Source organism: Rhopalosiphum padi, chromosome 2 (assembly GCF_020882245.1).
Source record: "Rhopalosiphum padi isolate XX-2018 chromosome 2, ASM2088224v1, whole genome shotgun sequence".
In the NCBI taxonomy this organism is placed as follows: domain Eukaryota; kingdom Metazoa; phylum Arthropoda; class Insecta; order Hemiptera; family Aphididae; genus Rhopalosiphum; species Rhopalosiphum padi.
The window spans coordinates 82,974,089-82,999,252 of NC_083598.1; the positions used below are offsets into that span (position 1 = coordinate 82,974,089).

The window sequence follows — 25,164 nt, forward strand, 5'->3', positions numbered from 1 at the left end:
CTCCAAAGTTAATAATGCTATTTGGTTGTTAATTTTTTTGGCGGTAAATGTATTAGTGCATTGTTGTTTCATTTTTCTTTATAGTTTACAACGTTTACGTCCTATAGGCTATAGTATACGCCATACGGCTTACTCCGTTTACGTTCGTTTTGTGATTTTGTGGATCTTTTCATAATTGAAAGTTCTACACATACACACTTTACGTAAACTGATATGTCCGATGTTGATCTACGCTCTTATAGCTCCTATTTGTCGTTAAGTTATAATATCAAATAAACAATATTTGTCAATAATAAAATTAACTGAGTCTTAATTCTGAAGCATCAGACGATTGAAGTGGACAACATTAATTGATTTTACCTTTCAAAATTTTAATTTATACGCAGTGTAAGTTTTGTGTTGTCCAGCAAATAAATATTCTCCAAACGTAAGTACGCTTTATTATTTTCTTTTAAAATATTTAAAATGATATAGTAATAAAATAATAGTTTTTCTTTTTTTCTTTATATGTAAGCATTTTAATTTTTTTTTAATTTTTCGTGAGTATGTAAAAGAGAATGCTCATTGTTAGTCCAAAACTACTAACTTACTAAAATATATTTTGATCGTGATTTGATTATAGTTTTAAATGACTGGTTTTTTGAGTTATTAAAATATCAAATTATATCCCATTATCTTCTTGAAAATAAATAAAAATAAAATATAGTCAGTATATTCTAATGAAAATTCAATAATTTATGCATTATTCAATAGACTAGTATGTTCCTACAGTTATAACTTGTAGTAAGAATTGATTTCCTATTAAATTGATTTATATGTATTTTGTATTTAATATTAACCAGTTAACTATTTTTATGAATGATACCTTTCTTCTATATTATATATCCATGCAATGATATTTATTCTTCTTAACATTTAGGTACTTTCAATTGTATTTTTTGAACATCTATATTTTATTGATTCATTGAATTGTAGAATGAACCAATTATAAATATGTCAATTTATATATACCTATTAGAACGTAAAAATTAAATAACTAGTTCATACCATTTTATATGTATAAGAGAGGTTGATATTAAAATGTGAGTGGAAAACTATTTAAGACTTTAAATTTTGGAGACTATTTTTTAAGAGTAAATTTTTTCATAGTAAATAACTGTTCTTTAAATATTTACTATTGATATTGCTTTGTATTATTGACATACTTAATTGTTATCTAAAATGCAGCTAATCATAGTCAATGCAACCATACTTTGGCTTATAAGAGAAGTAAACTATTATTTGCATGTAGACTGATGCTAGCGCTGATATTGACTGATGCCAATGTATGTTTGCGTATCAAATGGTTAGGATATGCATTATGGTCGGAATATGGTTTACTTCTTCTATAAGCCAAAGTACAGACTTAAATTTCAAGGGTGTTCAAATTTTGAATAGTAGTAGTATTTATTATTATTATCACACCATTTTAAAAGTAATATAAAATAAAATATTTCAAAACAAATGTTAAAACAGTATTGATTGGGAAACAAGATTTTATTTTATCTATGGATATTAATAATACATACATATTTATGCATTTAAGTTATAAAGTAACAATATTATTCAAGAATAAATTTATTAGTGCAGTTAGTTTACAGTTTATATAGATTTTTATGTCGTATTGTGTAGTGTTGAAAACAAATTGACTTAACTTTCCTGGATCAATAAAGATACATACCTACAATAAGAAATTATGTAAGACTCCATAAATCTATTATAAATATTAATAAGACTTATTTCCTATTTTTATATTTTTTTTTAGTGTCAAAAATGATGGACGATGACATTGAACAAAGACTTCGAGATATTCAAAAAGAATATCTAAGTTTTCTGGATGATGAAGAAAATCAAAATGTATACCACAAAAAGGTGAAATTAATGATTGATGAAAACAGCCAAAGACTATTAATAGACATAAATGATTTACGCAAAAAGAACCCTAATAGAACCCAAGAATTATTAACAAATACTTTTGAAGAACAATTTGCTTTGGAGCGTGCCCTTAAAGAATATGTTGCAAATATTGATTCAACTTATGCCAATAAATATGATGAATTTTTTGTTGCCTTTGAAGGTAGTTTTGGAAGTCGTCATGTTACACCTAGAACTATGAATAGTAAGTTCTTAGGTAACTTGGTGTGTTTAGAAGGCATAGTTACAAAATGTTCTCTAGTTCGTCCAAAAATTGTAAGAAGTGTACATTTTTGTCCAGCTACTAAAAAAACAATAGAACGCCGCTACACAGATATGACATCGACATCTGCCTTTCCATCTAGTTCTGTATATCCAACAAAAGATGATGATGGTAATCCTTTAGAAACTGAATATGGTCTTTCTGTGTATAAAGATCATCAAACAATAACAATTCAAGAAATGCCCGAAAAAGCACCAGCTGGACAATTGCCGCGCTTTGTTGATATTGTATGTGATAATGATTTAGTTGATTGTTGTAAACCTGGAGACCGAGTGCAAGTAGTCGGTAGTTATCGATGTCTTCCTGCTAAACAAGGAGGTTATACAACTGGAAATTTTAGAACTATTGTTATTGCTAACAATATATCACAGTTAAGTAAAGATGCAACATATTCTGTTAGTAGAGACGATGTATTCAACTGTAGAAAATTATCAAGAAGGAAGGGTGATATATTCAATTTATTGGCTCGATCATTAGCACCTTCTATTCATGGCCATACATTTATTAAAAAAGCAATCCTTTGTCTTTTGCTGGGTGGAATTGAAAAAATTTTACCCAATGGGACTCGTCTTCGAGGAGATATAAATTTGTTATTAATTGGTGATCCGAGTGTTGCTAAATCACAATTACTCAGATACGTGTTATGTGCTGCTCCAAGAGCTGTAGCCACTACAGGTAGAGGAAGTTCAGGAGTTGGTTTGACTGCTGCTGTCACTACAGATCAAGAAACTGGCGATCGGCGATTAGAAGCTGGAGCTATGGTACTTGCTGACAGAGGTGTTGTGTGTATTGATGAATTTGATAAAATGTCTGACATGGATCGTACAGCTATACACGAAGTTATGGAGCAAGGCAGAGTTTCTATTTCTAAAGCTGGTATACACGCAAGGCTTAATGCCAGGTGTTCTGTTCTAGCTGCTGCTAATCCTGTGTATGGTAGATACGATCAATATAAAACTCCAATGGAAAACATAGGTCTGCAAGATTCATTACTATCTCGATTTGATTTATTGTTTGTCATGTTAGATGTACCTGATAGTGAAAATGATCGTTTGATATCTGAGCATGTTGTTCGTATTCATAGATACAGGGATCCTAAAGAACAAGATGGTGAAGCGTTACCAATGGGTTCAGGTGTAGATATTTTGAGTACTAGAAATTTGGAAATTGATGAAAATGACCCATCTAAAACTCGTATGTTTGAAAAATATGAACCGTTACTTCATGGACCACAAAATAATAAATCAGAACAAACTTTAAGCAGTCAATTCATGAGAAAATACATACATATTGCCAAGTGTGTTAAACCAGTATTGACTGAAGAAGCATCTGATGAAATATCCGAAGAATATTCTAGACTTCGCTCTCAAGAAGCTGTTGAATCTGATGCTGCAAGAACACAGCCTGTTACTGTCAGAACATTAGAAACGTTAATTCGTCTTTCTACTGCTCATGCTAAAGCTCGTTTGTCAAAAAACGTTGAACCACAAGATGCTCAAGCAGCAATTGAACTTGTTCAGTTTGCTTACTTTAAAAAAGTATTAGAGAAACCTAAAAGAAAACGACAACTCAGTGATGAAGAATCTGGAGATGAACAAGATTCACAAAACAAACCTCCAAAAAGAAAATCAAAAAGAAATGATGATGATCCTTACTCGTTTGAAGATGGAGAAGAAGAAGAGCCTGATACTGCAGAACCAGAAGTTATGGAAGTAGATACAAATAGTTTACCCGCTGTAGCACAAACATCAATCACTCCCGATAGGTATAAAGTATTCAAGTCAACATTGAGTAAAGTTTTTCAAAAAAACAGATCACAATCATTGGGTTTTTCACGAATGTTCACCATGATAAATGAAGAACATGCAGCTAATACTTTTACTGAAAATGAAGCTTATGCAGCTATTTACAAAATGATGGATGCTAACTTTATAATGTTTTCTGATGGAATTATATTTTTAATATAAATAATTAGTCTTTATTGAATATTTTCCAATATAATTTTATTTACAACTAGTATCCATTTGAAAATAAATGTGTAAAAAATGTAATAAAATAAAATAATAATAATTTATAAGTTTAAGATTAATTTCCTAAATTCAAATTGTTTTATTTATAATGATTTTGAATATAGTTTTAATGTCTTTACAATTATTAATTATTACAAGAAATGGTTTTTGAAGTTTTTTTTAATAAATTTAAAAAAAAATAACATACTTATGTTTAATTTTTGAATTTACATTTAGTGATTATTCATATTCATTAGTATAATTATATTCATTTACTATACTAGACATATAAATGTAAATAGATATAAGATAATATTATATAATACAACACGTAAAAGCAATGATATTGTGGAAATTTTTTTTTTAGTTGTTGAAATTGAATAGTGTCAAAATAATTTTTATATAACTAAAATGTGTCTATTATTAAAACATTCATAATATTAGTATTTAATACATGAGATAATACTATATTGTTTATTTGTAATTGAAGAATTCTGTAATAAAATACATTTTTTAAATATCTGAATAATTTGTATTGATTTATTACCTATATACACATTGCTGATTGATATGCAATGTTTTTTTTACTTTTAATATTGGTATAGTAATTTCTACTGTTTACTATAGACTATTGAATAATACATTACTTGACTTACTATTTAATTATTTCCAATCACGTTTTAAATTACGATTTAACAATTATTTTTGTTGCTTATGTAAAAATCTAATACATGAAAACTGAAAATGTTCTGTACATATAGTTCACATCATGTGTATTCGGTATGTAACTAGTTAGTACTATTATTAGTTATGTAGTTTAAGAAAGAAGCCGCTCAATGAGTTAACCATGGCAGTTGTTTTTACTTGGTTTGTTTCGTTATTTATGTAAGTAGTATATTTTATTTATTTTTAATGGCCCTTAAACTGTATTATACGGTACCTAGAAAAATGTTAGTTCACTATACTCCCGCTCATTAAGACTTTAAATACTTATTAAGTTATAATCCATAAACTACTTATCCAAAATTTGATTCTTATGTATCAAAGTACTTAAAAAAATATTCTATTTTGGGATTAGAAATAAGAAATGCATATTTTAATTTTAAAAAGTAAAAAAAACGATTTAAAAATATTTTCAAATATGTTAATAATTATTGAAATTTGAAATAATCATTATTCTTCGATTAATGAATCACAGTGTACGGTACACTGTGTACCTAATATTGAAATGTAATTCCGAAGTTATCCACTTTCCAATAGTAATAAACTAATAACTAATAAAGTAATAAAGTTGGCGCTCCGTTGATATTTATATTTACTATTCAACGATTTGTCGGCGGAAATAGGATATAGCCGATATAGGACGTATAATGTACAGGTATAATACGAAAACATATGTTCCTCATATTTATAATATTAGGAAAATGGGATTATGTAACGATTGTAACGGATATTATAACGTCGGCCCCGATGGACTTCGCGATATTATAGAGCAAACGATGATTTATTTCGAATGCAAACTTCAATGTTATGCCACGGACTAAGATATTACGCCATGCGCGTTTTAAATTTTATTTATTCGATTTCGGGTTTGACTCGACCGACGCGGTTTCTCTGTACTGTCGGTGTTTTATTGTTATTCCCGTCGTGGTCGACGATAGCCGCTTTCTGTCGAATACCTGAATGTATGACGGTTCTCATCGTATCGTAACTCATCGCGGTAGCGTTTGTTGTTGTTTTGCGCACCACCTCCGCTTTCATTTAGTTTACAACAGCCATTTCTGCTGTAAGTTATTAAGTTTAATTGAATTATTTTTATCAGACAAGAAACTAATTGTCGGTCATTTGAAAAAAAGAAATAATACTTTAGTGCCGTTGCAACGTATATTTTGAGAATTGTTCAAGGAACGATAGGCCTGCGTATGGATTTACACAAGTAAGTAGACCATATTACTCATGTCTATGCTCTTCCTGAAAAATACAATAAAATAACATAGAAGTACCAAATGAGTGCAATAAAGCCCTTGAAGATAACCTTATTTTTTGTTTTATCTTAAAAATCAATTTAATTGATATTTTAATTTTTAACAATTAAGAAAGTTAAATTTCTGAGATGTTAGTATTGATGAAAAATTGGAAATTATGAATTATCAGCTATCAGCGAACAACATAATCTTGGGGCTTAATACTGTAATATTCAATTTAAATATAAAATATAAGAACAAATTTTAAAAATATTACCTTAAGTTAAGAATTTAAGATTAAATTATGCATTCAACTATTATTTTATATTTTATACCTATTAAATTTAACTACATCGGATCTTACACAATTTCTTGAGATTGTTGAATATCCCTTCATCCAATCATTAATTTTACACTAAAACTCGAAAAAATATAAATTGGTATTATATTTAAACTAATAAACAGGGGGAGGTAGGTAATCGCTGTGCTTTTATAGTGAACTATTACTGTACTAAAGTACACTCGTACTTCGTCATTGAGTAGATCACTGTAATGGATGTGTTAAATTTGATGATTTATCAATGTTTACGAAAAGTGATTCTGAGCCGAGGCGGTTTGTAGTATATTATTATTACACGAGCGTCCCCAGACATTTTTCTAGGGGGGGAAATGAATTTAAAAAATAAATGGAGATTTTTTTGTACATTTTATACTTAAATTTTATTAATAGTACATTATTATGTTTATTCTAGGGGGGAGCCCGTATTGTCCGCCCCCGGGGACACCCATGTTGTCATATAAATATATTTATTTACTAGCTATTATAGTAAATAGTAATATATTTACCTTGGCAATAAAATAAAATTAATCTAAATGTTTTGAAAATAACTATATGTATATAAAATAGAATAATTTATGTCAATGTTCAAAATCCCCACGAGAACAAATTTTTTAACAAAAAATGTTATTCTTAGCTTAAACATATTTTTAAAATTTTACCATATGTTTAAAATAATAAAACAAAATTTTTTTAAAATTTTTTAGTATCTAAAATTATTCATTACAAAATATTAAAAATCTATTGAGGAGAAATAATTTTTTTACGGTTGAATTTTTTATTTATGTTAGAAAAATTCACTCATTAAAAAATAATATGACTGGTAAATTTTTTTCTTACGTATATAGTTAGAAAAACTTTTGAAGGATCTAATACTATATTTTCAAACCTTATATAAAATTTATAAAAATCACAAAATAATTTACATTATTTCGTCATTTTGATGAATTTTGTTAAAATTCTAACTAAACGCTTATTAAAAATAAGAAGCATCATGACTGTATTTTTATATTTTTTAATTAATTGGTATTTATATAACAGTTTATGATTATGACTATAATTATATTATGCTTTCAAGGATTTTGGCCGAATGAAAAATGTTCATCAACATTTATTGAAAAATAAACTAAAAATGTCTATACAAATATAACATTCTGCAGTATATTTTAAAAATTTTATGATACATAGAAGATGCTAATATAAACATTCGGTAAAAATTAAATATCTACAGTTATTCGTTTTCGAGCTACACCGAAAAAACAAAATTGATTTTGTCAAAAACTGGTTTTTCATAAAAATTTCAGTTTTTCCTTAATTTATTTTTTATTTTTCTGTTATTTTAAAAAGTACTGCTAATTTTTAATTCGGACCTCTCTAAAGAACCAAATACTAAATAGATCCAATATGCTATCAAAAACTATCTTTAAAGTTGATAATTTAAACATTTTTTATACAACTTTTATTTATACAAACGTTAAAAAAATGAACTACCTATATCTTTGTTAAACCAATACATTTATTGTTCAGCTTAGAATCTAAAATACTAGAAAGAAGTTTCAAGTTTAACTTTTGAAATATTTGTTTCGTGAATCAAATAATGTATTTCAAATATATTTTTCTAGAGCAACCCCACTTCCAAAAAAATCTTTTTGGTATTTAAATCCTGGCCCTATAATATTATTACAAACAATCTGAGTTATAACTTAAATCATAATCTTTTTTGAGTTAAAAGTCATGAGCACTAGCTAGTCATAGTATATACATAACATCATTAATATTAGAGGAGTCTCTAGATTCCCTAGATTTAATCCAACAATTTCAAGTTGACTTTTAAAGTTGTTTTGATATTTATGTTTATTCGTAGCTTTCAAAAAATATATTTTATGTAAGTTTTTATAATTGTTAAAATTTCATTTATTTATCTATTTTAATTTTATTAATCAATACAATTATTTTTTAATTTAAATGAGCATATAGTATATATAGTATATAGTGTGTAGTGAGGATTGTCTTCGCCTCCCACAGGCTTGTGAAACATTAATTATTTTAGTACTCCAATTAGTCAACTATACTTAAATGTGCATCTACGTATAACATATTATGATCGCTCTAATAGTTTTAATCTAGAATTATTTTTAAATTTAATAATTTATCATTTTTAATGTTTACAATTGCATTTGAATGTATTATTATTGTACAAATATAATACTTTAGTGGTCCATCTAGATAAATTCATGTTTAGCTGATTTTTTCGTTATTTATGTTTTGGCACTAGAAAGCGGCTACTTATTATTATGTATTAATAAAGCTATATTATATTATGTATAATGTATGATTAATGTTCAGGTTGAACTGAAGTCGATTACCTATATGTTATTATAATTTATTTGATGAATTCAATTTTTACTATATTAAAATTCAAGTCTGTACTTATACATTTATATGTACGTCGAATTTACAACTGTTTCATACTCGTTACATGTGTTTTTATAATTTGCATTTTCTATATGACATTGTAACTAAACTCAGACTGTATTGTATCCATAGACGTATTAGAATTGTTGTTCGAACAAAAACGTCATGAATATTAAATTTATTTCTTACTAAAAATAAAATGACTTGTAATTTTTAGTTATTTGGTGCTCGTTCTTCAAATTCAATATAAATTTAATTTGTTACCAAGTTTAAATTAAAAAAATTAGGTATTCATAAACATTTAAGAGAAATTAAATTTCTTTAAAATTATATTTAAACTGGTTAAATTGTTTTAAGGTAATTTCACTTGCCACTTGTGGTTTACGAAGTTTCATTTTACTATTTTTAGTTTATAATTTCAAATAAACCTGTATGTAATACTTACATATACATTGTCTATTATATTTTATTCATTAGGTTATGTATTAAAATATTCTTCTTTTATTAATTTTGAAATAATTGATAATTTAATTAGGTATCCTTATATAGGGTACTTCTTTAAATATTTTATGATGGCATTCATTTTTTATTTTATGTTTTAAATCAAAATATTTTTCGGAGTATTTCGGTACATAAAAATCGATATTCAGACAAATAGTTTATAAGTTATAAGTATATTTAAAACTTAGGTTTGATAAAAAAAATCGCTCCATATCGTATTATTATTTATCTTATAAATTTGTGAAGAAAGAATTTTCTTCCATCTTTATGACCACCTGAACCTCGATCTGAACCCACTGATTACCTATTTGGTACATCCATTTAATCGTTTTTCAAAAAATTCACCATGCTGCCTAAAACGTAAGTGATGCTGAGCTATATTATAATTATAGCTATAATCTGTTAATGGCGGTTTTCTTCACAAACGCGTCTATATAAAAAGTCTCGTAAAATACGTAATATATTATTCTTATTTTATAAATTTATACGTATATTTATAAAAATGTTAATTAACTATTATTAATCCAAAAGAGTTACTATATTGAACTTTTAAAAATGTCTGTCAATTGTCTCAACCTCATGACGTTGTTTGGAATCAAAATGAAGTATTTTATGTAAATATAGTATTTAATATTGAAATACGTAATAAAGTAGGTACTAGTAATTCAATTGTGTAATAAACAATTAAAATATTAAATTATCCTAATGCTAAATGTAACTGTTATTGTTATTGCGTGAATAAATAAAATAAAATTGGAAACTTATTAAATAATGATTTGAGTAGAAAATACATACTTTTTATTTATTTTAGGACCTATCATTTATTAAATGATATAAAAAATAATTGTTATGTTTTATATTATTTTACTACTCAAAAGCTCAAAAGATGTATAAAGTATATAGATGAAAAATGTAAATGTACACCAGTATCAGTATCTATAGAAATATATATAATATTTAAAAATTATTATATAACATGACATGATATTTATTTATTTAATTTAAACAAATTGTTTTATTTTATACTTGATATTAATTAATAATATTTTATAAATATATAAAAATACATGTAATATTTATATTTAATATTTTTTAATCAGAAATAAGGCAATAATATTGGTTAGAAAAGCTAAAAATAAACCTATAAGATTTAAAACAGTGTCTTTTTAGATACACTTTCCAATGAATTAAATCATATTTTTTAATTAGATATATATATTTAGATGTTTAATGAGACGTATAAAAAATTCAGTGCAAAACTAAAATGTAATTTTCGTCCTTATTTTGTACAATTAACATAATATTTATTTCATTTCATCAACTATTTTAAAAATATAGTTAAATAAAAGTTATAATAAAATATAGTTTTTATAGAGTAGGTACCTAGTTAATTATTTGTTTTATCTGTTTTAGTATAATCTTTCATCAAAATTCGATTTTTTTATTTTATACATTGATATTTTGAGAAAAGTATTCTAATTATGAATATGGTGTCGAGTGATTTACTGCAATGGATGTGTTAAATTTGATTTCAATGATATATTATAATAATTGTATTAGCATTGTATACGAAAAACGATTCTATACGGAAACAGCCTGCTGTTAGCCTATATATTTCATACTATGTTTTTTTAATATTGTTATTAAATTAAATTGTTTTACTATCAATATTACGGATTTTGTAAAATTAGTAGAATAGTGTAAATATGCTCATAGATCATAATATAAATTGGCAATAGCTTAAAATTAATCTGTTTATTTTTAAAACGTTATTGCGTATACCTAATTCCAACTTGTAATGTTTTTATATTATAACATTTATTACAAAATAATCAACATCATATTTCATCGTTAAAATATGTTCCGAAATTGAGTTCTAAATTTCTTTAAAAAATAATTGTAATTATATTATTAGATATTTTGGTTTCAATGTGAACATCTTATTTGCGACCTTGTATTAATTAACTATATAAAATACTTGTATGCTTATACATTTTCGCGATTTTGACAAATTTTGTCAAAATAATAAAACCAAAATTATGTCTATTTATTATTAAATTTATTATGCCTTTTTCTAGGTTTCTTAAATCCCTCGTATCTTAAGGTTCAGCCTGACTTTTAAACTAGAACCAAACTTGTATATCACAGTGGTTGCAAATTATACATTTAAAAAAATTGAATCAATTTGTGTATGTGTATAATATGCCGACTAAAACTAGATTAAATTGCACGACCATGATCGTTTGGCGTAAACCGGTCATTACTTTCTCTTTGGTTGACATATTGGGTATCGTGTGTCATGGTATTCAACACTAAATTGGGGTATGCTCATATTGAGATTGTTGAGGACCTACACGATTGCTTCTATCTAGGGCTAGGATTTATATGTAATAAAAAATTGTTAAAAATTGTTAAATATACAAACAATTTTTTAGAATAGGTTAGGTTTTAATTTATTAATTTATACATAAATTGTTAATAATATTATATACATATTAATTAAAATATGCAAAAAATTAGTCTTTTAAATTGAAAATGAATCAAATTGTAGACATATATAGCTGATGAACTTTCAGTATAAATAAATTATAGCAAAAAGTTTTTTAAGGTATGTAAGAAAAGTTTTGGTTTGAATAAAGTAGTTCATCTTAATGAGAAATATTAAGGAAAGTTTATTATGTGGTAACAATTAAAATCTTGTCCATCTCTGGTGCCGTATATTTGTGATAGATTAATATAAAATGGGAGAGTATGAGAAAATATTGATATTAATAATATTAGACAAGATAATTATTATTAGTTATATTGTACCGCTATAATACAGAATAAATGCAAAATGACACACCCGTCTAGAGTAGTAAAGTATAAATACTGTAATGGTGTTCCACGGTACAAAAGAATAGGAAATGACTCACTATAGTCTATATTTTTGGGCGTGTGAAATAATAAGAGGGTAGAGTGCAAAAGCCACAAAAGCGAAATTGAGTATTTGGAAATAAAATTTTTGGAAGAAATATATTTTTTTAGAATTACTATTTCGAGAATTTTGGGCGAAGAAGGCCAAAATACTAATTTTAATATGTCAGTAAAAGAGGAAAGAATATTAGGAGGTAGCCTCCTGGAGGTTTATTATGTTTGGAAACTTGCTGTTGAGAATTTTCCTGGCAGAGAAAAGTATGGCTAACTTGGCCATTACCTAATAATAAACATCTACTAAATGGTTTTAGAACATCATTAAATATAATACATTGTATATAAACTAATTGCTCTTTTCGAGAGGCAATAATTGCATGCTTCTAACAGAAGAGACTTAAAGTCGAAATGATAAATGTTTTCTAGTAGAACGCTGAGGGTTTTACTATTATGTAGGTATGTGTATACGTTTTTATAAAATACATCAAATCATGCTAATATAAATTATTTGTATAAAAATAACAATACGGCTGTAATTATGAATGAAAAAATATCCTATGCGCTTGATATTATGTAAATATGTTACACTACCTGACAGTGGTTTCCAAATTTTTTAGCTGGTGGTGGTGCTCTTTTTTTGGACTAAATTCAGTTGCTGTGGCGAATACAATGAGGGTCGAGGAGTGTAAATAAAAAATGAATACTAGTTTAAACAGTATACAATTTAAAATTTGTTCTGAACAGTCTTCTATCTTGGTAAATGTTAATAATGGTTAAACAAAAAGTCCGGGCACAATTTTTATTTTTAATAGTAAAATATTTAGTTCAATAAGTTAAGAATGCTACGGATGTAACTTAATATAATATTGGAGTGAATATGCCTATTACCAAATTTAAAAATAAGAATATTATTTAGTGAACCACATAGGTTTTTATTTATATCTTAATTTTGCAGTGAGTTATGATCATCTTAAAATTATAAATGTTTGTGCATTTTAAAATGCTCATATATATTTAAAAATTTAAAATATCGAAACAGATAATGTTCTTTCCTCTAACTTTAACGATATATAAATTTACTCTAATATTAAAGCTAAGAATTCATAACTAGTTCTACTGAACGCAAATTTGCCTTGCTGTGTGTTTGTTAGACGTACATAACGCATGCGAGGATAAAGTATTATCCTTATACTTAATAAGTCTTAATAAAACATATATAAAATGAGCATTACTCTTACCTATTAATTTATAAAGACACAAATTATTATCGTAAAATTTAAATTAAAATTAACAAAATGAAATTACAATAAATTATAAATAATATGTTTTTATATTCATATTTCATATATGGATCATGAAAAAATCAAAAAAATCTTCAAATGACCTCATTGTGTACGGTTTAAAAACCACTACCCAGGTTATATCAATAAATTAATTACTAATTGATGTTTTTTCGTTTTAATTAAAATATTGACTATAAATTTATTATTTGTGTAAATACAAATTAGTTGTAAAAATAATTTAGATCCATAGGTTGTGTATAATTAGTACTGTTTTTGTTGTTTTTTAATACAGTGGAATAATAATACTGTACTAGGAAAACTGGAACCTTTAGTATAATCAATGACCAATGGAAAAATCGTATTCAACTTTAATTTTGTTCTTAGATAATTTAGATTTAAAATTAATTATTATATTTGAATTGTCATAATTATTTTTAACGACCATACATCAATAAAATGCTCGTTTAAACATAATGCTTGATAACATATAATATATTATGCTACTGCTGTAAAACAATCTTATTCTATCTTATGCATATAATATATATTGTATCATATAATAGTAATTTATTATTTTGCCCAATACTTAATAATCAACGGTCATTGTTATTATTATCATAATATAATACAATATTATAATACTTTTATTAAAAATCAATGAGATTAAGTTTATAACACAAAGGCGTTATTTTATAGTAAACACTGATAAATATAATGATTGATATGACGCTAGACGTTATGAATTACGGTATATAATCGTTTCTAAAAACTAAATTATATAAAACGGGACTACTATAAAATATACGCTGCAGCTCGAGCGATTTCGTAAGTTATACATTTATGATACAATTAACTATGTAACTGCATAAAATATCATGCATTATGCACACTGTACCTACTCATACATTATTATATTATTAATTAAATTTGTGCGGAACTATCGTGTAATACGCAATAAGCGCCACATCGGTGTTGAAAAGTATTCGAGTACCGATGTTTAAAAGGGTTATCAAACACTTGACTGTTTTTATACTGGCCACCTATGATTTACCTATAAATTTATCCTTACAATAAAAAAAAAAAAATATTTATCTCGTGACGAATTCGGGTCGAACGTTGAAAAGCGATGATAGTTTTTTTTTTTGCATTTGAAAGTATTTCTTAACACCGGTGTTTTTAACGACATTGCGGGTTGCCAAGTGGGATTCGGCCGGACGTTAATTATTGTCATACCTATCGGTGTGCCGTCAATTACTCAGCATAATGGTCGGTCGTGTGATAGAATAGTTGTTTTTTATATTAATATTCGTATACAGCGTTAGGTATCCATTATTCGCAGTGTTTATGTTATTTTTCATTATTTTTATTACTTTCACCGATTTCGGGTTAGTAATCGTTTCGTAGGACGGGGCAGTATCATTGGCGGCTGCAGGTATACACACAGTATATACAACGACTAAAACGCTATCTTTAAATCATATACGTCTACATCACGAAGGCTGATTGATCTAACCTTCGCGCGCGTCGATCATTACAGTTGCAGCGGAGCATCTAATATATTAAGTGATAATACTGTGGCGTTTTTATTGACCGCCAAACCATAGCAGCTGCAGTCGCGACGTTGATATCGTTTCATGTGGACGTTATATATTTAAACGCAATAATTTACTTTTGAGAATATTGTTATATATAAAAAAAATGTACAATACATAATTTGGTTGTTTCCCGAATAATATGATTATAATTGTTTTGACGTAATTTGTGAATAATATTACACGTGTTTGTGGTTTTTTTTTTCAATTATATCATAGTTCCCGAAGAAGAACGCAAATAATCTGTTGTTTTTTTTTTACTATGAGGTAACGAATGGGCCGAATAGGCATTACATTTTGCTGATTTCTTCTTCCTGTATATTATTATGCAAAATAGTACCTACAATCTTTAAAACTGATTTTTTTAAAGATTTTAAATTCAAATTAGTCTTTGTGCATATCGAGTAAAATGTAAAAGTTTCATAAATAAAATAGATTTTTTGATAAATCGTAAAACCGAAAATTTTTTAAATTTTTTTTATGTAATTTATCGTGTTATTTAAATTAATCTAACTTGTGCGTTTATTTCATATAGGTACTGTATCGCGATGATGCATGTCTTAATATAGAATTACAATAAACATATTACAATTAGTAAATAAGTGATAATTATTTTATAGTAATTACTAAAATAAGTGAACATATGTATAACCATGGACATATGTATATAACTGCAATATTTTATCTAATTTCGTAATTTTCAATATTTAACGTTATCACAATTATAACGACGTTTAAATTGTAATATTTTAAAATTATATACATCTATATATATATAATATATATATAATTAGGTACTATTAATTACCTATTAAAAAATTATTTTTCTCAGACTGTCAAAAGACTTTTGTTTCAATAAATAATATAGGTAATATAATACTAAATGATATGAATAATATATAGAACATGTATCAGAGATATGTATAAATCTATGTGCATTATAATATCGGTGTATTTTTTTCGTAATAAATCTAGATAATTGATTTGTGTAAAACATGTTTACTTGTTAACAGTAATATTTTCTATTCGTAAGTCCTTATAGCATCGTTCTATTAAGATGTTTGTGAGTTGTGATTTTTAGTTGTCGTCTAATACGTGCAACAAATAAATATTTAAGTATATGTGCTTTCATCCAATATTTACCGATTGATCTACAATAAAGAGATTTTAAATGATACGAATTTTGAAAACAAGTTTGAATTTACCATCAAGTCTATTCGAGATCGATTTTTCGGCGATTTGATTTTATTCTTCTAAAAATTTAAACAAGCCTAAAAAGTGTATGAAAAAATTGAAATTAGTATCTCAATTTGTAAGAGACGTCGCGATCAAAAACTCGAAAAATGTCGAGCAGTCTTAATGATATATTATTCAAATCTATTTTCAGAATTATCATCGCTTCACTAGGTCAATCGATACGTTTGAACGAAAACACGTCTAATAATCTGCCGTGTTGCACAGTGTGGCATATATTAGGTATATTATAGAGAAACAAAGATGGAAAATCACCGTTTCAAATCCCCTAAATTTATGTAACATAGTACACCGTGTGCCGTGCAAACATTAAATAAATCTAATATACCTTATACCAACGAATAAAAGGAAACTGTTTATAATTTCGATACCGTAAAATGAAAAAAATAGTGGCAGTTTGCGCGTGCCTGTAGTTCATTGAACCATTTATACCTACTGCACTCGTAACGTACACACATAATCGCGCGGTGGCAATATTTTCAAACACTACTTTTAGAATTTCCTTACCAGTCGACGGCGGTCGCATTCGTGACGGCGTGTCGTCGTCGTGTAGTCGCTACCGCGTCACTGGCAAAAGTCCAACGCTATTTTTCGTATACTCACTGCCGATTATCGCTACTTACCTTTTTTTTTCTTTTTTCTCCATAAGATCCGACGAGATGGTGGAAACGCTATCAACTGGTTTTCAAAACCTTTACAACAAGTACACCAGATCAGAAAACGGACCGCAGGACAACGGCAGGTGTAGTATATACATAGTGCCGGTGAACAAAAAATCCTCCAATACCATTGACGACACACAAGGTTTTCAGCGGTATCGTCCAAAAGCCCGCAAATCGCTTGTGTTCAATGTAAAACAACTATGCCAATCCAAGCAGTTGAAATGGGAAATCATGAGACAGAGCAGATTGCGTCCATCTACCGGACAGGGTTGTCCGATCTGCATACCCGTGAGTATTTGGTGTTCTTTTCCTTTTATTCACATGATGGTGTGGCAAACAAACCTTGAGAAACATATGTATACAAATATCCTATAATAGTCCTCCCCTAACTGTTGTATAATGCCCCCTCCTCCCAATGAAGATCTCATATATTTACAGCATTTGAGGTTTTGAAATTTCAGAATAGCTTCACGGTAGTAATTTGTGGATTTGAGCTTCAGACACTGTTAGCGTCTTAGCCTAAGATCCTTATTGCTTTTTAGTTCTACGAGTAAAATAATTGTTAATATCACGAATCGAATAGTATTATAATATAATATACTTATACGGATATGAGACTAGTTGTGCTTTAAATAAAATTTATATTTTAGGATTACTCGATACCAGTATTGAATATTGTTCTTCTTATAGTTTGTGTCAGTGTATAAATTCCAATTTGATAAATATTATATTTATGTATTCTATAAGTATAAATTACCAATAGATATATTATTATTTAGTACAACTGGTCAACCGACCTTCATATATATTGAGAACAATTGATATAGGTATTATGTAAAGGTCATTTTAAGCACAATTAGTTAACTCCTGTTTCTATTTACTTAAAAAAGTTATCAAACATACAAAAAGACTCATATTATGAAAGGTATTTAAAATCCCTATCATTATTATTAATTATTAACGCGGTAGGTAAACGGTAAAGCTCTACTAGCATTTGCATATGTAGGTAAATATGTACCTACTTCATACATTTGTATTACATAATTTATGCCAGTGGTCAGCAACCTTTTTAAACCCTGGGAACGCATTCAAAAATTTAAAAAGTTTTGTGGACCGTGTCAGAGGAAATTTAAAAAGTTTAGTCTTATTTTAAAAATTATCATGTAAAAATGTTACAATTTAACAGCTATATAATTAATTAAAAAATAATGAAATTAAAACCATGTTAATTCATTTTTTTCAAGGCGAGAAAATAAAAGTTTCAACTTTACTTCAAAAAACTTGAGACCTAAGATCAGGAATAAGTTAATTTTTACCTTGTAGTATTATATTATAAGTATGGAATTGTCCCACGGGCTGTCAGTTGCTAATCACTGATCTATGACGTTTATATTATAATATTTTCTTATGTTTTCTAGAACACGTCGAGGGGTAATGAAAGAGCCGTGTCGAATTTAAAGAACTTATTGGACATATATAACATCGGCGCCGTTAAAAAGTCAATGTTTGGCAGTTTTGTCGACGATTTAAAGTTTTTCTATCAGCTCAAAAGCCAAGAGTACAAATACATATATGACGAAGTAGGTACACAAGATACAATACATTTGTTCATTGTTGTATGCATATATGCGCGGTAATTAATATATTGAATTATAACTCCTAAAGGTTCTGGAAGATGAAGTTGTAGTGAAAGCAATTAGCACAGTCGCACGTAATGCGTGTGAGGATTCGGCGGACGGCAATAGCCGGTTTGAAGAAGAGACGAAAACACAGCAAGCAAACACGAGGCGCATACTAACGGTCATAAGCGCAAATGCGAAAAACTGGGTCTACAAGTAAATTCGTTTGTTTTCTGTTCTACTGCGATGTATGTGTATAATAATTGACTGTGTTTTGTAGGGTAATCGGTTGGTTCACGTACCGGGTGATCTCGTTGTTGGCGACTAGCCTCGTGGTCCAGCCTTCTCAAATTGACAGGGTCAGGGAAGTAGAACAGAGTGGCCTACCCGTTATTTATTTACCGTTGCACAAGAGTCACATGGACTATATACTTTTGGGATTAGTGTTGACGATGAATAACATTAAACCACCTCTAGTAGCAGCTGGAGAGAACCTTAGAGTTTTCTTCATTAGGTACATACTATTCTTTTTTGATAAAAAAAAATATTATGAAGATAAAATGCTAATTTGTTTTATTTTTATTTTAGTAAACTGTTGAGTTTCTTGGGAGCGTTTTACATCAAGAGACATGTAGATACAAAAAAAGATCAATTGTATTGGTCAGTTTTGAGCAGTTATATTAAAAACAGTATGAAAAATGGACACCATATAGAATTCTTTTTAGAAGGTGCCAGAACTAGAAGTGGAAAATGTTGCGTACCTAAAGGTGTGATAATTAAATATAAAAATGTAAAGCTATTGCTTAAGTAGTGTATAATTATTTGATTTTCACATATAGCTGGTTTATTGAGTATCATAGTGGATGCTTACCGTGAAAAAGTTATTGAAGATGCGTGGATTATCCCTGTTTCTATGAATTACGATCGAATATTGGAAGGTAATTTTGTGAGAGAACAACTTGGCCAACCAAAAAAGAAGGAAACTTTTTTTGTTGCAATATCAACATTCATTAAAGCTATTTGCTCACACTATGGAATAATGAGAGTGGATTTTAATAAGCCCTATAGATTACGAGTATGTTTAATATATTTGAATTATATATATTATATCATAATATACTGAAATAGTTATAAAAGAATAAATGCAGTATGCACATTGAATTCAATAATAATTAAAATTTATTTTAGAACTTTTTTAAATGACAAAAATTATTTTTTGAATACAAGTTATTCTATAGGCTTTTATTTAACTAAATTTAAAAATAAACATAATATTAGTTAAATTATTAACATATATTTTATATTTTCGTTCAAAATTAGATATATTAAATATATCATCCAATATCTTTTGAAACAAACTCAGTTCCTTGGTTTTCATTATAAGTGATTTTGATTTAAGTGTATTAAACTTATATTTATAGTTGTATATTATTGATTTAACTTTGTAACATATTGTTTTTATATCATATTTTAGGATTTATATGAATCAATTGATAAATTGACACAATTAGAAAATGAATCATTAAATAGGAATGGTATGGAAGTGATGTCTGCAACTATTTCTTATAAAAATACAGTAGACAAAATGGCAAAACATATAGTTTATGGTAATATTATTTTTTTTAAATTGAAACTATTGATAATAAAAATTAAACTATTTAAAAATCTAATTTATATTGTATTATATTTATGATTCTTGTAACATTATTTTTATTTTTTTTTGTGAATGTGTTTTTAAATTAATATTATCAAGTTAATTTTTTTGTTCAGACTTTTTTGGGTTGAGCTTATGATATTTCTTTAATCTTAATTAAATTAAGTTAAATTTTAATTAGAAAAAATAATATTAAAACCCATTGGTAATATTTTTTGTTTAAACAATTTTAATAAAAAATAATAATAAAAAATAATATAGTAATAAATTATTTATTTTAACTTTTAGGTAAAATACTTAATAGACAAATAAATCTTGTAGTTTCCAAGAATAAAAAATATACTAATAAAACAATTTTATAATTTATGACATGTTAGTTCATATTATATATGGTTATAGAGTTACAAATAAGTAAATACTATTTTAGTATTATGTTAGTTCATATTATTTATTTATAGTTTTTTATAAAATTTAAATGACGACAAAAATCCTTTTTTCATATTAAAGAAATGTAGTATTTTATAGATTGTTGGAAATCAACTCCTATAATGTCAACACATGCAGTGTGCTTTTTACTTTTGAATAAGTATAGAAATGGTACTACTTTAGAACAATTGGCTAAGGATATATTGAATTTGCGTAGTAAATTGACTCAAGGCGATAGAGATATTGGTTTCAGTGGAAGTTCCATAGAAGTTATCAAACATGCAGTAAGTATTAGATGAAAACTATGTAATAAAATATTTTACAAGTTTGTTATTGTTTCAGATTAATCTTTTAGGACCAAAATTAGTTGTATATGAAAATACTGACGAGGGCTATTTTATTAAACCAATTCTTGATGTATCAGCCTTAATAGAACTGTCATATTACGCAAATAATCTTATTTCCCATTTTATGCATCAATCAATAGTGGGTCAGTATTAAGTATAATGTAATATTTTTCATTTTTGTTGTGGATTAATCTTAATTAATTTTTACAGCTCTTTCAATATGTAAATTAATCGGTATGGATTTTTTGAACAAAACTATAACAGAAACAAATATCTCAAGGAATGAATTGGTTGAAGATGTATTATTTCTTATAAATTTATTACAATTTGATTTTGTTTTTATTAAACCTTGTGATAGTCTTGATAATATTGTGGAATCAGTTATTAGAAATTTTGAGGAAGAGGAAATTATTTTGATCGATATGGTATTTTAGCAATTGATTATTATTTCTATTTAGCCGATTGTAGTATATTTGTTTATAATATAATAATTAATTTTATTTTATAGATGCTCGAAGAAGAGAGACGTAGCCAAAATTTAGCAAAATTGTTAAATTGTGATTCCGATGATGATGATGATTATCTACAGCCACATGTTGAAATTGATGTTAAATATCGCGTAAGTTTTTTTATTGATGATTTTGTATAACTTCATCATTTTTTTTCTCATCATAATCTTTATTATATAGTTTTTTTTTTTAATGTATAAAATTGTTCTCAATTTTAGGTTAACATTAATGAAAATAGTTTGAATAGATTAAATTTTTATCGATCAGTTATGATGCCATACTTAGAATGCATGGCGGAAAGTGCTGGAAGTTTTCTTGCTTTGTCAGAAAATTCAGTGACAGAACGTGAACATGTACAAACAATTTTAAACCAAATGCATGAGAATTTAGAAGAGGGTATTTTGTCATGTGGTAATTTATTTTTTTTTTTACAAATTTAGATAAAATCATTTTTTTTGTATAAATATAGGTAGGTACCTACCTAATATAGGTATACCTTCTTGTTTTTCATCAAAAAATTAATTTATATTAAAATATGTTTGCAGGTGAAAGTATATCTGTGGATACTATAAAACATTCGTTTTTGGCGTTTGAAAGATTTAATTGTTTACAAATCACAACAGAAGATAATATTAAGACATTACATGTTATTAATGACCAATCCAGTGAGGTAAATTCTGGAATGCAGAATATGTCAGAATATATTGAAGAATTTGTTAAGCAAATAATTTAAAGTTATATTAAGTAATGTGTGTTTAATTATGTTATCTTATTTAAAATTAAATTGTACAGTTATTAAATTATAATTGGATCAACTGGTTTCATTTTAAAATGTTATGTAATATTAATATTTTTAAGTATTTATTAAAAGACATAGACTACAAAATATTTATAAACTAAAAAAAATGTATTAATTTATAAATAATTTTCAGACATGCTCAAACTATGATATTCAAAATAAAATTTTGTTTTTTTTTTTTATCTTTAAATATAAAATTTAAAATAATATATATATATTATATAAATGTAAATATTTGTTATATTTAACTTTCTAAAATTGGGATACTTTATTTTTAAGTTCTGCAACTGTATTAAATATTGTATAAAAAGCTAAACATTTAAAATAAATCAATGTCCAAAGACAGGAACCTTGAAACCTAAAAATTGTATTATATTAATAAAAGACCGAGACTTTTTTCAAAATTATTTTATTTAAGTTGTATGATTATTTAAAAATGAATTCCTTTTTATCAATGGTAATGTAAGTACCTAATAATATGAGCAATTTAAAATGTTTTTTTTTTTTTTTGCTAAAACTCAAAATTTACTCCAAACAGTTTTCGTTTGTACGTTTTTATGTTGTGATTGTAAAATTGTATCACTACACAGACCAGTATTGAACAGGATAAAATATATATCTAAAATGAGTAAAGTTTTTATATATATTTTTATTTAAGTAGATATATTCTCTTTGGAATGAGATGAGACCTCGGTGGCCAATCTGTGCGCATTGGCGTAGCTTTATTACATAGCAGGCGTACAGATAGTGTTTGGTGATAGATAGTACTGTGACACGGTAGTCGGTGGGGATGACAAACGGGTGTAGTCTAACCTCCTCCTGATGAAAACTGGTCGCCTTTTATTCCGAATACAGTACACAATGAGTGTAACACTATTTGTTACCTTTTGATCTGCAAAAAACCACACGATTGTATTTGTATATAATACAATATATTATAAATGTACCTATATTAAACTTAAGTATAGTTAATTTTGTATTAAACAATAAGAATGTGATAGAAATGTAATATTCATAGATACTATATTGTAAGTGAATTTTTTAAACCTTAATAATTCAAGCCAACAATATAAAATATTATTTGCATTTATAGTGTATATTTTGTAGGCTTAAAGGTAAAAAGTGCATAATTGTATTGTATGTATTGTACCGTGGTACAATAATATTCAATATAGGAGACAAATATTATTTATAGTTATTTTTTTGAAAATAGGGTTTGAAGTAAGTTATAACTTCAAAATAGATTTTTTTAAATTTTTATCAAGTAGGTATAATTATTAATTGTTTAATTGTTAGTTAGGTATTTATTAGATATAACTATTTATAAATATTTGAATTTGTTATGAAGCTTACTTGAAAATTACTTCAAATTTTTTTAACTTCAACTCTTAAATCCTTTAAAATTATGAATAGTATCAAGAATTTTAAAATTTTAATTATATTGAATTAAGTATGTACGAAAGTTGATTTCTAGTAAAATTTAACGTCGGTTTCAGGTCGACAAAAACATTGGAAATTGTTTTTGTTACCTTCTGGAGAACATTTGCCACTTGTCGCACCAAAAATTGTTAAGTATTGTTAATTTCGATGGCATTGGAGACTTCCATAGTTCCGTAGTTGATAAAGGGTGCCGATTTCGAATGACTATACTAAAAAGTAAAAGTTTTGTTTTCTTGTGGCCGGAAAGTGTGGAATTAGGCGTTTTCTCCCTCAAAAAGTAAATTGGTTTTCCTGTACGAGTTTGGATTGATCGTTTGAATTTTTAGTACCTACATTTGAAGATAATTTGAAATTTGAATAGAAAGTTAACTGAACCAATTAAGGAAATCAAACGTTGTCTAAAGCTAACAAAATCCAATACTTCACGGACAAATATAAATGGAGGTAATTCATTTTAGTATCGTTATATGTACTTCAGGAGTTCCGGCGTTAATTTTGGTATGTATAAGCGCCATTCGTGTGGTTTATTTTTATTTAAAGCAAGTTAAGAATATCTATTAGTTGTTACGAACATTAGCTTAGGATCAGTCAATTTTTTTGAGGATACGTTTTGTTTTTGTTGTTTTAGGATAAGCGAATTCAGAATCATCCACTTCACTGGACGAATTGAATACGTCACTTGATACGTACTGTATGCGATTGCTGCATTTGATTAGTGATTATTTGAAGTTTTATTCATACCTAGATTTGTCTTTTTTTTTTGTACGAGTTTGGTTATATCGGTGAAGTCATTATTTAAGCGTAAGATAGCAAATGTCGATCAGCGGTTACCGATACGTGTAATGTTGACTAATTAATTTAATAGATTGTTACTTTCAACTTGATAAGCTTTTTCACAACACATTCCGCGATGTAAAATATTTTTTTAAATGAGGAAGGTACCTAGTACCTATATAGTATTATGGCGTTTGAAAATGCGACACAACGCACAGACGACTGAACTGTTCACGGCGACACGGCGTAGATGGGGTTATTTTCTAAACTGAACTAATAATATGGTCTTGAGAGTTGGCCATTAGGACAATAATTTGGTACTAGTGCTTTTTGTCGACATTTTAACTATTTATGATGTATGAAAAGAACCATACGCGACTATTACTTATTTCCGGCGCTAGATGACGCTGCTATTATTGTATTATTTTTA

General features: G+C 26.9%; 1 protein-coding gene across 6 annotated transcripts; it reads left to right on the forward strand.

The window, feature by feature from the left end:
• Positions 1-54: 54 nt before the first annotated feature.
• LOC132922365 (DNA replication licensing factor MCM3-like) lies at positions 55-22,932 on the forward strand. Of its 6 annotated transcripts, none has more exons than XM_060985850.1 (14): positions 58-427; positions 17,154-17,454; positions 18,585-18,746; positions 18,832-19,001; positions 19,066-19,299; positions 19,374-19,552; positions 19,625-19,860; positions 20,260-20,392; positions 20,965-21,149; positions 21,208-21,355; positions 21,423-21,637; positions 21,721-21,831; positions 21,940-22,132; positions 22,267-22,932. In XM_060985850.1, exons 2-14 carry the CDS (start codon positions 17,164-17,166, stop codon positions 22,452-22,454), a joined length of 2,445 nt encoding a protein of 814 aa, XP_060841833.1. In that variant the 5' UTR covers positions 58-427; positions 17,154-17,163; the 3' UTR covers positions 22,455-22,932. The 6 variants fall into 6 exon arrangements, with proteins under 6 accessions (XP_060841835.1, XP_060841834.1, XP_060841833.1 ...); XM_060985847.1 differs by lacking the exon at positions 58-427 and adding an exon at positions 5,014-5,130; XM_060985848.1 differs by lacking the exon at positions 58-427 and adding an exon at positions 5,894-6,181.
• The last annotated feature ends 2,232 nt before the right edge of the window (positions 22,933-25,164 follow it).

Coding starts and splice junctions, on each gene's coding strand:
- LOC132922365 (XM_060985847.1), top strand. CDS start 5,093: ATGGCAGTTGTTTTTACTTGGTTTGTTTCGTTATTTAT. Junction 19,300..19,373: donor CTTAGAGTTTTCTTCATTAG/GTACATACTATT, acceptor TTTTTATTTTAG/TAAACTGTTGAGTTTCTTGG. Junction 22,133..22,266: donor AGAGGGTATTTTGTCATGTG/GTAATTTATTTT, acceptor ATATGTTTGCAG/GTGAAAGTATATCTGTGGAT.